This window comes from Nelumbo lutea, chromosome 4 (assembly GCF_056320005.1).
Source record: "Nelumbo lutea isolate HS-2025 chromosome 4, American lotus-T2T, whole genome shotgun sequence".
Taxonomy (NCBI): domain Eukaryota; kingdom Viridiplantae; phylum Streptophyta; class Magnoliopsida; order Proteales; family Nelumbonaceae; genus Nelumbo; species Nelumbo lutea.
Window position 1 is genome coordinate 76,345,463 of NC_142687.1, and position 16,774 is coordinate 76,362,236.

Consider the following 16,774-nt stretch of genomic DNA (forward strand, 5'->3'; position numbering starts at 1 on the left):
GCCCATTTCACACGTAACCAATTACTTCTCTTGATTCCATAAACAGCGAATGCACGCAATAAGAAACAAATGTAATTCTTAACAAGTTAATTAACTTGAGAAGGGTGGGGGTATGAGCAATGGGAACTCTTACATGTATATTGAATCTATAGAATAAATGGAACGATTTCAGGGCCAAAAGACCGACCCTCCTCCCTTCCCACCATTTCCAAACCATTTTGCATTTTGGAGTATATTACTATGGACGAAGACAAGATTACTATAAAAAATAACACAAGTAACAATGAACCCTTTGATATAATCATCTGCTACGGAACAAATATGAAGCTTAAATAACGATAATTTGAGCAACATGACCACCAACTACATTCCAGTGATGAGTGGGCGACAGCACAGGATTTGTTCAGAAGCAAAAGCTACCCCCACTTTTAACAGCCGTTAATTAGATAAACCCCTCCAATTCCAGGATATCTCAGAATCGTAAAACTGTTGAGCCAGTTGAGGCAAAACTATCGCCCTAATCAAGCTTTATTGCTTTAGGATCAATTTCAATGGTTCCCACTGTCAAAATCCTGGATGAAGAATCAAACCTATTAACCTTGACAGGCATTGAACCCACTGTAACGACATCAACAGGTTCAGCTTCCACTGCTTTCACAGATACTGCCGACACTTCAGCATTATCTTCCTTTGGCTTAATGGTCAGAGAACCAACTTTCAACCCACTTGTCACGTCATTTGAATCTTCAAACTCGTGCTTAGGATTGTCATTTCTGATACCAGATGAGTTTGTGGTATCAGAATTCAGGGGAACCTGCTCATTAGTAGTGACCACAGTCTTCCCTGAGCTGTTAGCATCATAAATCTTAGTGGGTGTAATATTTGCTTTCAGAGGCACATCAACCGTAACATTTGTTCTGCTGGGAGGAACAAACGTAGGTATTAAAAAAGAACCATCATAGCTTTTAGTAAGTAGTCTGGCCTTCTCTGATTGCATAATCTTCTGCCGCTCTTCATAGTACATAAAGTCATCCAGTATAGAAGTCTTCAAAGTGTAATCTTTGAAAATATTCAGCATCTCCATGCCTTGCCTGTAATTTATCTGCAGGTAATCAAAGAATACTCTTTGGTCATACAGCATTAAAACAAGAATCTCATGGACATTTTCCCATGAATTAAGAGGAGTTTGGCAAACATACTCCGAGTCTGAGAGAGAGAGAAAGAGAGGCAAGGGGAGGAGGGGATGATGATAATGACAATATCAAATTACAAAACGTGACATTCAGCACAAAGTGCCCTGACTGCCATCTCTCCGACTTGTACTGTACTCTCGCAAACCAGAGATTTTACAATTAAACCAAGGAATAGCAGTAGCTGTCTTAATATACTAGAGATATTTTCAACTTTTCTACACCTCTGATCACCAGCCATAGCTTTTGTGCCAGGAAGGCCACCAAAGCAAAGCAAATTCAATGTCAACAAAAACTAAGGACATTTGTAACCCCAAGGGAGAGAACTTTACCTCCTGTGTGTCTCTGCTATTAGTCACTGGCTTATTGTCATTGTTCTCTAATATGATATGCCTAAAATTAGCGTTTGGTACATCTTTTATCATGTGCCACTTCACGGGGAAGCTACCATTCCATTTATCTTGCTGCCAGAAATCCATGTCTTTCTGGAAGTCAACAGGACCAGTCATCTCCGCAACCCCACAGAACAGCCCACTTGCATTAACCTATAAAGAGATAAAATCCAATCAGCACAAAGTATGTGTTTTGGTATAGCTTCAGCTTATTAAATAAATGTTTGTACTTGATTTATTTTCAAAACCAAAAAAAGTACTTGATAAACTGTTTATTGACAACTAGGCGCCATTTGGCACCACATCACCAGAACAGTGAATAAACACAACCATTAGGGGAAGCATTAAAATGAAACTTTCCCCAACGGTCGGTGCGCACATAAATCAAATGCTGATTTGGTGATGACATGGCGGTGTTTGATAAACGCCTATCACAAAACACCCATGGAACAAAACACACAAATCAAATGCTGATTTGGCGATGAAATGGCAGCCTTTTGATAAATGCAGATCACAAAAAGCCCATGGAACAAAACACACGCAAAAAGAGGAGCTGCAGAAGCATGGCATTGAGTAGAAACAGCAATAATTAAGAATTAGGATGTCTCTTTTGCCCATTCAGGCCAACTGGTTCTGACTTCCTGTATTTTTGAACAATCTAGAAATTGAACAAGATAAATAACACAGAATCACAGCCACGAATTTAGATCAAGCTTGGAGAACAAGGTACTCACAGAGAAGAACAGGAAGACAGGACAACCCCTTGGTTTACCAGCAGCTATTTTCTTTGCATCCTCATATGCACTGTCCAGCCTTTTGTTTCCATTAGGTGTACTTGACCAAACACTATACTTAATGCTCTTATGTACATCATCCTCGCTGTAGGACTTGATTACAAAGAATTTAGCATTTATATAGTTAACTGAAAAATCCTCTCTGTTATACTGATCAGGATATATAGTTATATTTCCTTGTGCATTACTAACCCCAGCCTTAGTTGTGTAGGCCTTAACTGAGATGGGTGATATCCATTGACCTTTTGGTCTGTTTGTTCTAGGTCCCCGGTTCTGTTCTCCCAACATATCTGAACTTCCATTAACACTGTTTAATATTCCACCATAAGGCAGCCTGAAACTCATCTTATCAGCTGTGGCCCATCCATGCCCATTTGATCCAAAGTCTGACAAATTATGAACAGGCAGTGAAAATTTTAAAGAATTACGAAAAGATGAACCCCTCCCAGGTGACAAGTGATCAGAAGCTTGAATTGCACCTACACCTTTTGCCTGCATTTAGTTCAAATAAAAAAGAAACAGAGAAAAGTTACTGAGACCTATTTAAACAATTGAACCTTCCGTATTTCTAAAGAAAGGAAATGCTTTCATCAATATTGGGAGACAACATAAAGGTTTCCATCCTGGCTGTGCCACACATGCTCCCACAAATACAGGCCAATGGATTGGGCAGGCACCAATGTAAATGATGCCAGAACCCAACTCAAGAGGTGATAATTGCAACCAAACATATGGGTCTCCATAGCAACCATTAGTCAGTTAGTCACATTTCCACACAATATAAAGATTCCAATTAATTGATTGTTAGAATTATCCAACTGAAGTTGACTACCAACCTATCAGACCTCCATTGAGGACCCATCAGATGGTGGGTCCAAGCTGGCCCCATATTTGTGTTATGTGAATAGCACAGGCAGGCAGCATGCTCTTCAATTTCCAAGATGGTGAATATATATTCTCATAACATAATGAAAAATATAAAAAAAAAGGTGCCACAAATATTCACCTTTTGCAGAAATTAAAGCCTTAAATGACCATAATGCCCTGACGTCACATATTAAAATTTTTTTAACAGTTCATGACAACGGATGGAACTGTAGTGGTACAGGGATACTGCTTAATTCATGAAATGGGCTAGTTAAATCACCAATGTTGTTATCCTTTATGGAACAAGAACTGATGCAAAAACAATACTTTAGAAGCTATAACATAAAAAATACCTGATTGACAAGTGATGAAACCGAATGGACAGTACCAGGGAGCATACTTCCATGCAATGCAGGCTGCTTACTAGATGTTGCATTCGCGTTTAACACTTTGGATGTCTTAGTCAAGGAATTTGAAGCAGTTTCAACAGGATCAGCTTTCACATGCCCAAAAGTAGACTTTGTAGGGACAGTGGTTGTCACTATAGATGCTGATGTAGAATTATGTTTTAAACTTGGGCCATCAGATCTACTAGCATTTGATGCAGCTGTACTTAACAAAGTGGCGCCTGGTGATCTATTTTGGGCAACATCTGCTCCAGATTGAACAATAATAGGGAAATAGGTAGGTGATGATACAGGCGGATGATAAGTAGGATTGGTATAATATGGTTGAGTTCCTAGGAGCGGGCTATCAATTCCTACAATAGCACCAGGTATGTAAGGATTGTATGGATTGTATGGAGACTGTGCATATCCATAGCTAGGTGTATAATATACATAAGGCAAACTTTCAGTTTGCAAACCCTGCAAAAAAAAAACAATTTGGGTGGGGAAAAAGAGATTAATAATAAGGCATCAACCGTTATTTTAAAGAGGAGAAAAAAAATTTATGCAAAACTACCGCATAATGGAGATCTTGACCATCTGATGCAAAAAACTTGTGGTGGTCATCCCATTCGCCAGGTGATTCAAATCCTAAATATGAATAACATAAGATTAGGCCACACTCATGTAAGGATCATGAATTAAAAAAAAGACAAGAATGAAGTTTACCTGTACAGTAATACCCATAATAATCGGTGGCAGTAGGATAGTATATGCCCTGGTCAACAATGAACTCAGGGACGCCTTTGTTGTCCATAATTTCAATTTTTTCAAGAGGTGGAGCTATTAGATGCGGATTTGACTCATTACCTTGAACCTGTAAACCAGTAAATGGAAATGTTGTTAAAACTTACAAAACAACTTAAGAATTGATTCAAGAGAGTCCATTAATCATCGGTAGTTGGATATTAAACATCCATCCTCCAGAGACATATCTTGCCTCATGAGCAGAGGATCAGGAGAAAACCTAGGGCAAAGTCAGCAAGACCTCTTAATAATGGTTTGCAATTTCTTTTTAGTGCTTTTTCAGAAGGGGTTTTCCTCTTTTTCACACTCCTAACGATTAGAGAAAATTATCACAAACGAGACTACATTGAAAACCACAGTTCATTTGATCCTAAGAACTGAGACTACATTGAAAACCACTCCAGTTCAAGGAATGTTTTATTAAAAAAGATAAACCCCGCAATAGATAAGAAATTACCAGATGTTTTTCTGTACTTCCATGTGCAGAACCATTATACCTTTCCATGGCGGGACTGCCACCCCTGTAGAAGATGACAAGTCATAACTCATAACGCAAATTGAAAACAAAATCCCATAAAGAAAGCATACAGGTGCAAGAACTTGAATTTTTTTAGATAAGTAAGAAGAGCCTGGCTTAAAATCAAATCCTGTTCTTTTTTTTTTTTTTTGGGGGGGGGGGGGGGGGGGGGCGTTAAGAATATCAAATTCTGTTTGGGAAAAAATAAAAGTACGGAGTCTGACTTAAAATCAAATGCAGCCTAGTGAAATTGGGGAAATGCGTATAAGATAAACAAACAACCCAACACACAAAAAGGGCATGAAGAGTTCTGGTTATAAGACACGTATAAAGAATTTCAATGACTAAATGAACATAAATTAATTGGTTCTGAATGGCGATACCATAACATCAATCGCTACTAGGCAAAAAACCTCACAGTGGAGAAAAAGGATAAAAACTGAAGGAGAATTGAAAGGGGAAGGAATATTTCTCTTTAAGGTGCGGGGGACCGACATAGCGAAAACTTTGAATAGGCCGGCACTAAGATTTTATAAGAAGGGATACTTCACCAATGAAATCGATTCTTAAATAAAAAGAATACCTTACATGAATGATGCACCTTATCAAAGGATAACCTAACTAGCAAAAACCCTATACTAGCAGAGTAGCAGTTACTTCCACTTCCACTTCGTCTCTCACTTTCGACAATTTCTCTATAGAACCCACTTTCCTCGCCCCAAAACAACTAAGGAGAGACGCAAGATTGCGAAATTCACGGAACACTTGTGAGTCCTTTGCTAATTTAATAAAGCTGATCTAAGGAAGAGTTGAAGAAGAATTAACTTCAAACAAGTTAGGGGAAAAGTACCTGGAATAAAAACCTAATTCAAGCCATGGGTGGATTGGATGAAAGTTATTCAGGAGAAAACAACGGAGAATTTCTTCGGAAAAGAAGAGGTCGGTTCCTGCATCATCCTTCTGTCGAAGCAGAAACGCCTCGCAAACCCTAACTCTATTAACACGGGACAGAAGTGGGAAGGGGAGCCTCTTCACAACCAAAATAAAAAGGGGTATTAAAATAAGGGCAGAGACGACCAATTTGTTTTGTTTCGGTGGCGGTGGAATGTAGAGAGCGAGCGAGAGTTCCCAAAACCCAATGGCTGGCGAGTTTTTGAGGGGAGCTTTGCTGTTCAGTGAAATACCACAGTTACCCCTATATCTTTCACAAAAGACATCCGTATCGCCAACGACAATTTCGGTTTTCTCTCCCTTCTCGGCTACTCTTGCTATCCGCTGGAGTCCAGCGGCTGGAGTGCTGCTGCTAAGCAATGTAAATTTACAGTGTTACCCTTGTCGACGGCCATTTGAATTCTTGATTTCGTAACCACATCCGGATGCAACTTTTGCATGCGCGGATGCGCCGCGTTGAGAGTAAATAGACTGTTCTACCCTTCGAGTTGTACTCATGATTCATCATGGATGGAGATGGTCGCCAGTCTCCATGTCTATAGAGTATAGACTGCCACGTCATCCAAATAAATGTGGACGCCTCCTTGTTTTTTATCAAACCACATTTTGTTTGTTGGGCCGTATATGATCCAGCTTTAAGCTGTTCTAAATTTATTAATCTATTCCTACCGTTTGCCAAATTACTAATTCCACGTCTCCACCTTACTATTTAGCTAAATAAAATACATTTAGCTATTTAAATTTTTAAATATATTTAAGTTGTTATAAATTTGTTTATCAAATTTTTAAAATAAAACCCTATTGATGAATAAATAAATCTAAAATCATATCATCGACGACGCGAAATTTCCCAGCCAAAACTAGACTCCCTCCTCATCTTGCATCAACAATTCCTCCAACTGATCCATCCATCCCCAACCACCAATTCTGTACTCAAATTAAGAGAGTGAACAAATCCCTCGTCTCTCTCCTTTCTTCCTTTGTTTTTTCGGAAAGGGTGGTTGAGATGAGAAAGAACTGAAACCTCCCAACGGGGCAATAGGCATGGAAACTGAACTGGGTAACTACCACCTTTGTTGTCCACATCGTGCACGTTAGATCGGATCCACCACTCAATTTGAAACTGAAGTCGCTATTGATTTTTTTTTGGATAATAGTATATAAGTACAATTTTTGGATTCTAATATCAATAAAAGTAATATTTTGAAAAAAATTAATTAGGTAACTTTTGAAAAATAATATCAATAAAAGCCAAAATCACTGTTCATCTTCTTCCTCTTACCGTCTATTCACCAGTGCAGCCATTCGCCGCCACTTGTCGCCGCCCACCACCGCTTCCAACAACACCTCCGCCTATCTCTACCCACCTCTACCTCCACTTCTAGCAACGTTGCCAGAGGTGGGCAGAGGCAGAGGTGATAGCAACAACACTGGTGGTTATTTCTCTGCCCAATACTGCCGCCGCCTCTGTCTCCACCCACCAATACTGGTTTTTTTTTTTTCCTTTCTTTGTTTAGAACGTGAGAAATAGTATAGGGACGGATGAGAGATATAGCTTAGCTCAGCTCTGGCCTCTGTAACAGTAATGGGTTGGGATGTCAGCTATGGTGTTGAACCCTTGAGAATATGGGAATTGTATCATGTTCTTTTGCCTGCAATTCATATAACAAATCACAATCTCAATCTCATTACCTTCACTCAGATTCCATCTCTCTCTCTCTTCTCAGCCTAGCTTACCGTCCGTCCCTTCCCTCACCTCACAATTATCCTTCCACCACCAGTACAACATCAACACTAGCAGGAACTATCTTCAACTACTCACTATCAATGCATCTCTCCACCTTCAAAGGCCATTCCTCTTAGGTTTTCTCCCTTGTCCTCGTCGGGAAGTTCCTTTGCAGCAGCTCTTCTAATGAAGAAATCTGAGTCTAGCCACGGTACTCACCCATACCAACAACTGGCGTTAATGCCCAAGAACCATCTTAGACCAACAACGTGGTTGCTATCGGCAAGGGCGCAGTTAAGTCTCTGGTGGTCTCTAACGACCAATTATTCAACGCCCACCAGGACCATCCACGGTACTTGCCCATACCAGTAGCTAACGCTGATGCCCAAGAGTCATCTCAAACCAACAACGTGGTTGCTGTCGGCAAGGGCATAGTTAAATCTCTTGTGGTCTCTAGCGATCAACCATTCAATGCCCACCAAGACCACAAGATCCGTTCAGAAATCGAAGAAGATCGATTCACTGAATCCACCATTTGTCGCCTCCTCATCATCGTCGTTGTTGCAACTTGCAGTAGTGGCGGACCTCTCTCTCTGTTTTCAGAAATCGAAGAAGATCGATTCTCTCTCTCTGTCACTACAGTGGATGTGGACAAAAGAGCTCACATTAGCTAGACTACTGGAGACGAAAACCGTGGGTTCTATTATGTTGGGTTCAAATGTCGGAGCAATGCCTAAGAACGCCGATTGATTGCTATAGTGGAACAATTGGAGTCTGTCATGTTTAGAAGATATTCATAAAGGTATTTTAGGAATTTTAAAATAATTACCACATGATGTTAATAATTACCTGAATGGAGTGTGACCAAAAGTTAACAATAAGGGAGGTTTTAGGCAATTATCAGAAAATTTAAGGGTATTTTAAGACAATAGCTAAACAGTAAGGTGGAGTTAGTCAATTTCACAAACAGTTGGGATAGTTTAAGAGATTTACCCTTCATGAAAAGATATTCCCAATATACGGTGGCAAGATGTAAAAACAATTTATAAATAGCATATCCAAGTGATATTTTTATACCCTTTGGATGGTGTTTGGGGTGGTTTTTGTTTCTTTGATAAATGGTGCAAGTTCATTGTTATTTAGGCAATATTTGTACCAAAATGTTATTTGGTGAGCCTCTTTATCCAATAAATGTTTATCTCGATTTACGTGCAAGCCAACTTTTGGGGGAAGCTTCATTTTAACGTTTTTCCCAACACCATAGTGTTTATTTATTGCTCTTCCTATGTGACGCCTAATGGTGCCTAGTGGTGCCTAAGTGTCAATAAACAATAGAAAAACATTTACAAACAACTTTTCCTTGATTTTGAAAAATCAAATATAAACGTTTTTTAAATAGATGGAAACCATACCAAACATCCCCATGTTAAACTTGTTGGATGCGTAAGCGAGCCAGTTAAAAAATGCATCCCTCAACAAATAGAGATTATTAAAAATGTTGTGGGATTCAGATCGGATTGGATGGTTGGAACATCAAATTCAATAACCAGGGATTCTAACTTTTAGTTTTTTCTATTAATCGGGGCAAACAATTAAAAATCAATAGCCAATTTTCAACAACCCACCCGGGTTATGGAAGGGAAAAGCATAAGGACCTTTTGGTAATAACCAAAATGTGGGGAATTAAATGCACAACCTCGTATTTATCAGAAAAAATTATATGGGAGAGAGGAAACAAAGGCCCTCTTTGGCAATGTTCTGTGAGAATGTTTTTATCGTTTCTGGTGTTTTTTACGGAGCAAGAATGCATTTGGTACAAGAAAACTAAAAAAAATAAGGTATTCTCACTTGAGAACAACACCCAAGAGTGAAAAATTGACTCTCGAAGAACGCGTTCTTAGGGAACGTGCGGTTCCCACAACGTTAACCCCTATTAACGAACATGTGCCATCGACTCCCATGTGAGAGAAGGGGTATATTGGGTATTACATGCGAAATGATAGAAACAAGCCCTAACAACCACATTTCATTCAACACTTCTCATCCCATTATCGTTGCACATCTCAAAGGAATGAGGGATTCTCTTCCCTCCTACTACGTAAACAACTTGATGGCGAGCGAATGGTAAAAAGCATCGACAACATTTTCAACCAAGAATGTGTCAACAGGTAGGTTGTATTCATTCTCATCATACTTAGTTTTGTATCATCGTTGTTTTGTTTTAAACTCATCATTGTTCCGACCAAATTCATGGTTTCAACAGATGGGTTTTCTTCTCTAACCCCATTGATGGTTTCATTATTTCATCTAAACTCATTGTTAAGATTGTCTTTTGTTATGCCTTCTATTATGAACCTTTGTCCATGAGTTGGATTGGTGTCAGAATGTTCTATTTGAAAAAAAAATCCTAATGGTTTATACATACAATCAAAACAATGCTAATGGTTTATACTCTTTCTTACCAATCTGATGCAAGATGAACATTTTAAAATTGAAAAAAAAAAAGAATGGATGAAACAATAAGGGAATTAGAAGTTCTATGGGAATGAAAACCTAGAGAAACTAGTGGAAATCAGCAGTTCATATCTTTTGGAGGAATGACATTGTCAAGTAAGTCTAGTATTGGTACCAAAAATTAAAGAAGCTAAAGGTTAAATTTTTTATTTTGATAACCTCTACATGTAAATGTGCTTGTGTTTTGTTTTACTTGTTTTTTTTTATGAAGTATGGAAGTCAAAAATCAACACCCAATTTGTGCTTGTGGGCGTGACCAGATGCATCTGTGTATGGAAAAAACGGAAAGAAAGACGATGGTTCTATCGATGCCCTACAGAAGTGGTACATCTCTTATCAATTATATGTTTTTTGTTATGAAATATTTTGGATATTTATAAGTGTTTTTATAAGCAAGCACACAAAAATGATTTCATTTGGGTAGACCAATTCCTACCCGTGATGGTGGCCGACATGTTGAAGTGCAAGAACAACCAATTGCACGAAATAGGGACCAATTTGCATCCATTATTGCTTGCGGGTGTTGTTGCATCATGGCATGTTGGACTTTTATTTTATTATTTGTATGTTTTATTTTGATCGTCAAGTAATCAAGGATTAGGTGGTGACAACATGAAGACATTGCTATGACATGACACGTGTTTTTTATGTGGATGGATTTCCAAAATTGAATTTAAAAAATAATTCCATTATCCAAATGGTATTTCTGTTCCTATAGAATAGAAAATCGTTCTCAAAGAACAATTTGCCAATCATCTCTATTACTCTCGAAGAGCAAAAAATAAAATTCTTGTTCTATAACAGAAATTTCTAAGACAACACAAACAAGTGGGAACATTGCCAAACAGGGCCACAAGAATTACAAGGGTTATGAAGGGAAAAGTATAAGAGACCATTTGATAATAGCCAAAAATGGTTGAACTGAATTACTTATTGCTCTGTCTATTACTATGGCTGTGTTCGGTGTAAAAGTACGCCAATGACGTTTTACATTGAATCATGAAGAAGTGATCATTGCACTTTTGAAAAGCGTGATGTGATCAGTGTAAAGTTTTACATTGATTTTATCGATGTAGTATTTACATCGATAATTGATGTAAAACTTTATGTTTGATGAGGTTTTACACCAATTCACAACGTAAAACTCCACTCCATCCAAACGCACACAAAACTGAACTAGAGTGGAGTTTTACGTCGATCATGATTACACACTCTTTCCTAATGCTAGCAAAATTGAATTGGCATAAACTTTTACATTGTTCTTGATTTACACCGACTCCAAGCGCAACCTATGTAAATTATAAAGGGGTTGTGACTGCTATTAATGGATGAAGCTAAAATTGGGTTGACTGTTATACTTATATCCATGACTACCTTATTATTTAATTATTTGATTCATTAAAAAAACGAATTAATAAGTCATTCAATTCAGCCAATTCAGCTACTATCATATGGCCCATAAAAAATTTATAGACCGAAAAACCACCAAATGTTATGACAAAAAATATTATTATTTAATTACCATATTGATTGATCAGAGGGGGTTATTGAGAATATTTTCCTTTTCTCTTTTACAGGGAGATCATTCCAATACATGGCGATGGTGTCATGTGAGTAGAGATGTAGGAAAATTTTCTGGTTAGGGGTGGATGCTGCCTAAGTAGTTCCCTAAAAGTAAACAAAACATTATATTACTTTTATAGAAAAGAATAAAGGCACGAAAATAAAACTTTCTATTTTCACTAAGATTTGTAGTAGGAACTGAAAGGTGTGAATGAAGATATGAATTAGGGATATAAAAAAAATAAGACAAATGATTTAATTGTTAATCCAAAAGAGAAAAGTGCCAGAAAGATCATAAATGTTAAATAAATTTTCCTTCCGGCAAAAGCTTATGGGAAGAGAAATAGAAAATAGAATGGCATAAATGATTTTTTATATTTCTTTAGTATTAATGTCTTTCTAGATTAAGACAAAAAATAAATGCTTGCCACTGGAGCACTCCCAATAAGAAATAAACAAATTAGAGAAAATACTCGAAAAAAAGAAAACAAAAAAATTTTATCTATCCATTATCCGGTTGATTGGCCAATGGTCAACGGGGGTTTCTTTCCGGTGAATAAATGATGTGGCTGATTTCAACTGTCCACTGGATGAGGGATTCTTTGGACTGACCACACATTATTTTCTGACCCACATTAATCTTATGCGCCAAGTTTGGAATGGAATTATCCCAAGTAATAGGAACCATTCAATTAAAGTTTTAATGTTATAATTTTAAAAAGAAAGTTCTTATTTGGGGGGTCATTTGGTCAATGGCTTTTAAGTTGAAATCCACCCCCTTATAGGGATGACAATTTTCCCCATCCCCGATCCCCACGGTGACCCAACTTCCCGACTCGATGGGATCAGGGACGGGAATTGTTTTGGTAGGGCGGGGACGGGATAGGGATTAATAGGAATTCTCGATCGGGGTTGGGGTTAGGGTCAGGGATGGGGGTTGAGATCCTTGCCCCGCCCCGATCCTGATTATATATATATTATGTATGTATGTATGTATGTATATTAAATGTTATTTATATTAAATATATACATATATATGTATTATATTATTTCTATGATTCAAAATATGTTTAAAATAGTATTTATAATTTAAATTATTTATTTATTTTTCAAAAAATATTGTTATCTAAAAAATTTTTGAGGATTCAAGTCCTTGTAGGGAACCCATCCCCATCGGGGATCGGGGATGGAGGACAAATTTTATCCCCGACAAGAATTGGAGATGGGGATGGGGGTTAATTTCATAATCGAGGTCAGGGACGGGGAATATGATCCCCGACCCGACCCACCACGTTGCCATTCCTATGAGAGAACCCTTTTGATACTAATCCATCTTGCCATTTTGAAGTCTTGCTTCTATCATTTACAATTTTTTGTCTTTGCTAAATGACCAAACTACAAAACACATTCATAAGTACATACTCACTTACCTTGTTTTTCATTTTGATGCCTATTAGCCAGCCAAGGTATTGACCAAGTCTCATTATCATCCTCATCATTCTAGCATTATTATCTCAACTATATGGGGTCCAATGTGTAAATCCTATTTTGTCAATTTGTTGTATTTGATTATGCCCATCTAACAATTGACATTGTTAATCCCAAGCCTAGATAGAGGAGGGGGTGCATTCATTTTTCAAAGTATCGATACGTATCGGTATTTTGAACCACGCGGAAATATGTTCTTTTTTATTTTTTTTTTCCAAATTTGGTTTTTAGGGAGTTTAATACCCATATTTTTCATTAGAAAATAGTGGGGTCCCGAAACACATGGGCATATCGGGACCCAAAAGATACGACACGATACGATACACTTGATACGGGGCATATCGTATCAATCTTTTGAACCTTGGGTACATTAGATTAGCAGACGATACTAAAATTTTTGCCTAACAATTATGAGATTGATCAAGTCTATTTTTTGATATATTTTTATTTTATAAACAATAAAATATATACATCATTTGACCATTGAAGGAACATGAGATTATAGATAGTGGATTCCAAAACACCATACAGTCCCAAGAAGAAGAGAAGGAAAATGAAAGGAAAAGGAAGAAGAGGAAAACAAATTTTAGTATCAGATGTGTTTTCATTCATGATTTACTTGAAACCAAGTTTTAAAAACTGGACCAAACACGGAACCGTTTTGGGGATTAGTTCCCAAGTCGAACATATGGTCCATTCTGATTTAAAAAAAATTAAAATTAAAACAAAAATGGCCAAAAACCGCTATTTGGGTTGACGGGTTGATGGTTTGATTGCCCAATTCAATGGGTCGCTGATCAAATCAACAATTTTTTAGCCCAAGAGCAATTTTAGGGTGAAATGGAACTGGTTGTTTGAGCGGTTCCCAATTAAAAAATTCGATATCCAACGGATATTGAAAATTAATATTCAAATTTGAATCTGATTAAATATTTGAATATTGGATTTGATTCGAATTTAATAAATATATAAAATAAATATTTTATTTATATAAAGTATACAAATATATAAATTATTTATATAATTTAATTATTATATATATACATTATATAAAACATTTAAAAAAATTATATTACATATAAGAATTAAATAATCAGTCAAATTCGGATATTTATCAAATCGAATGAGGTCATATCCAAATTCGAATCTGATTAACTATTTGGTATAAATAGAAAATCCAAATTCTACCAGTTAAATATTTGAATTATCCAAATTCGATTTGATTATATTAAATCTCAAATACGAAATCGGATTTTCGAATACCGTTGACACCCTGCCACCCGGTCAGATTTGGTTTTCAAAACCATGCTTAAAACCTCTAACTTTTATCTGTTATAACATCATTTGTAAGAAAAAAGTAATTTGTTGCAAGTTGTATGGATGAAAAGGGCTTAGGATGGACAAAATATGGGTAATGGCAATAAATGATTTAAGCAAAATAATTTAACAATGAATATGACATTAGACCGCCTTTCGAAGAAAAGAACAAAAAATATATGGCATTAAACACAATGACATGGCAAAACGGGATTCATATAACTAACCACATATAATTGGGATTTGGGACAACACTTTACGATGACGATAACAACAACATTGAAACCCCAACCTGTTATTGTAAGTTGGATTCACCTTACACCAAGCCATCAGTAAAATTGAACAATAGTCCTTAATGGTTATGGGAGATGGTTGTCATTATCTATGGTTAAGTCCCATTCAAGCTCGATGGTAGTAGTGAAATTCTTTCAATTTTTCCCCATGGTGCTTGTTATGGACAAAAAGAAAATTATTTTCAAGAGATTGTAATGAGATTGGGTGGGGATTCTTTGGATTGTTGAATCAAATTGCAACTAGTTGGCTGCTGCAACATTTATTCTAGATTTCTAGGATTCTCTTCTTCTCAAATGTTGACAGTATCTTGAAACTAACAGTTAACCATTTCCAACATTATCTGAGTGGTTTGGTTTTCTTATTTTTCTTGGTGAGGTTGAAGTGAGACCAGCCAAAAATAAAATAGACTAAATGAAACTAAAAGGAGGTATATTGAAGCTTAGAGCCAAAGTGAAGTATGAATCGAGGGAAAGGGATGTTAAGCAAGGAATACTATTCCAAATTTCGTATTTTTCTGTTATTCTGGTCGTGAACGTGAAAGAATCGCTTTGGAGTAAATATAAAGAAAATAAATCGAAAAATTGGTAAATTGCGGTGAGCGTGGATCGAACACGCGACCTTCAGATCTTCAGTCTGACGCTCTCCCGACTGAGCTATCCCCGCGATTTGTTTGTAGCGCAATAGTTTTCATACACCCCCAAAAATGCAAGCATGTCGACAAGAAGAAAGGTAGATTGGTTTCTTAAACTTACTTTAAGGAATCACCCTCAAAGCATATATCGATGGGGAGAGAGAATTTGATTCCTAGGTTGACCTTTCGATCCATGATGGATTGGATTGGGTTGGGTCATGGGTCAACCTGTTGACTCGATTGTCAAGTTTAATAGGATGCATTGTTAGAAGTTTTTATTCTTTAATTTTTTTTTTCTATTTAGTCTATACTCTTTATTATTTATTCTTTAAATTGTTAATTAGTCAAGTTTTTTTATTTTATATTTAGAATTTTAAGGTTAATTTCTTTAATTTTGGCATTTTTCATCTACTTTTTCTTTATTTTTTTAAATTTTAGTTATTTTTGGGGGATGACCCGAATTGGCCCATGGATCAACCCTAACCCGAACATTTGGAGTTAGGGTCTAGCATTTGATAACCCAACCCAAAGTGTCTTGACCCAACCCGAACCTGACCCACCCAACCCAATTGCCAGGTCTATAGACCATCTCTTGTATATACCTACTTTGATAAAAAAATCTCACCCATGAAATTTATTAGAAATTTCATCCATCTTTTGGAATGGATGACATCTTTGCACTAACATGCCATTTTCTCAAAAAAAACAAGCATTTTTTTTGGAATGGTTGCTTCTAGACACCTAGACCTGGCAAAAAGTTGACCCAACCCAATCTGAAAAAACAGGATTAGGGTCTCATATTTAGATACCTGAATGTGAGAATGACCGACCCGACCCAACCCAAAAAAAAACTCGGTTGGGTCGGGTTGGGTGGGGTCATGGGTCAACCCACTGACCCGATTGCTAAGTCTAATTGGGACTATTTATACATTGTTAGAAGTCTCCACTCTTTAATTTTTTCTATTTAGTCTTTACTCTTTATTGTTTACTCTTTAAATTGTTAAATGTTCAAGTTTTTTATTTTATATTTGGAATTTTAAGGTTAATTCCTTTAACCTTAAAATTTTAAGGTTATTTTATATTTAGGGTTAGGGTCTAGCATTTGATAACCCAACCCAAAATTCAATCCGACCTGAAATCAACCCAAAGTGTCTTGACCCAACCTGAACCCGACCCCGACCCACCCAACCAAATTGCCAAGTCTAGTTGCTGCCACTTGAAGTTTTTCTAGGTCATATCAATAAACCGTTGCTAGTAATGGTATAAAAATGAAAAAACATAAAAAAAAAGATGTTTTATTTTTTCAGACCACACCTTTCCCAAACAAACAGGCATTA

The 16,774-nt window shown here is 36.9% G+C and overlaps 1 protein-coding gene, 1 long non-coding RNA gene and 1 other non-coding gene across 3 annotated transcripts; 1 reads left to right on the top strand and 2 right to left on the bottom strand.

Moving 5' to 3' along the window:
- Positions 1-241: 241 nt before the first annotated feature.
- On the bottom strand, positions 242-6,279 carry ECT7 (evolutionarily conserved C-terminal region 7; the record flags this gene model as incomplete). Its single annotated transcript, XM_088985013.1, has 8 exons — positions 242-1,102; positions 1,523-1,735; positions 2,317-2,868; positions 3,597-4,109; positions 4,207-4,280; positions 4,359-4,506; positions 4,894-4,957; positions 5,804-6,279. Coding segments are annotated over 8 exons (2,625 nt in total), but the record flags the coding sequence as incomplete, so codon positions are not given.
- A 3,119-nt stretch (positions 6,280-9,398) lies between these two features.
- On the top strand, positions 9,399-10,842 carry LOC148861161 (uncharacterized). Its single transcript, XR_016094836.1, has 2 exons — positions 9,399-9,798; positions 10,405-10,842. It is a non-coding gene; the product is annotated as an uncharacterized LOC148861161 (long non-coding RNA).
- A 4,554-nt stretch (positions 10,843-15,396) lies between these two features.
- TRNAF-GAA (transfer RNA phenylalanine (anticodon GAA)) lies at positions 15,397-15,469 on the bottom strand. Its single transcript has one exon. It is a non-coding gene; the product is annotated as a tRNA-Phe (tRNA).
- Positions 15,470-16,774: the final 1,305 nt, after the last annotated feature.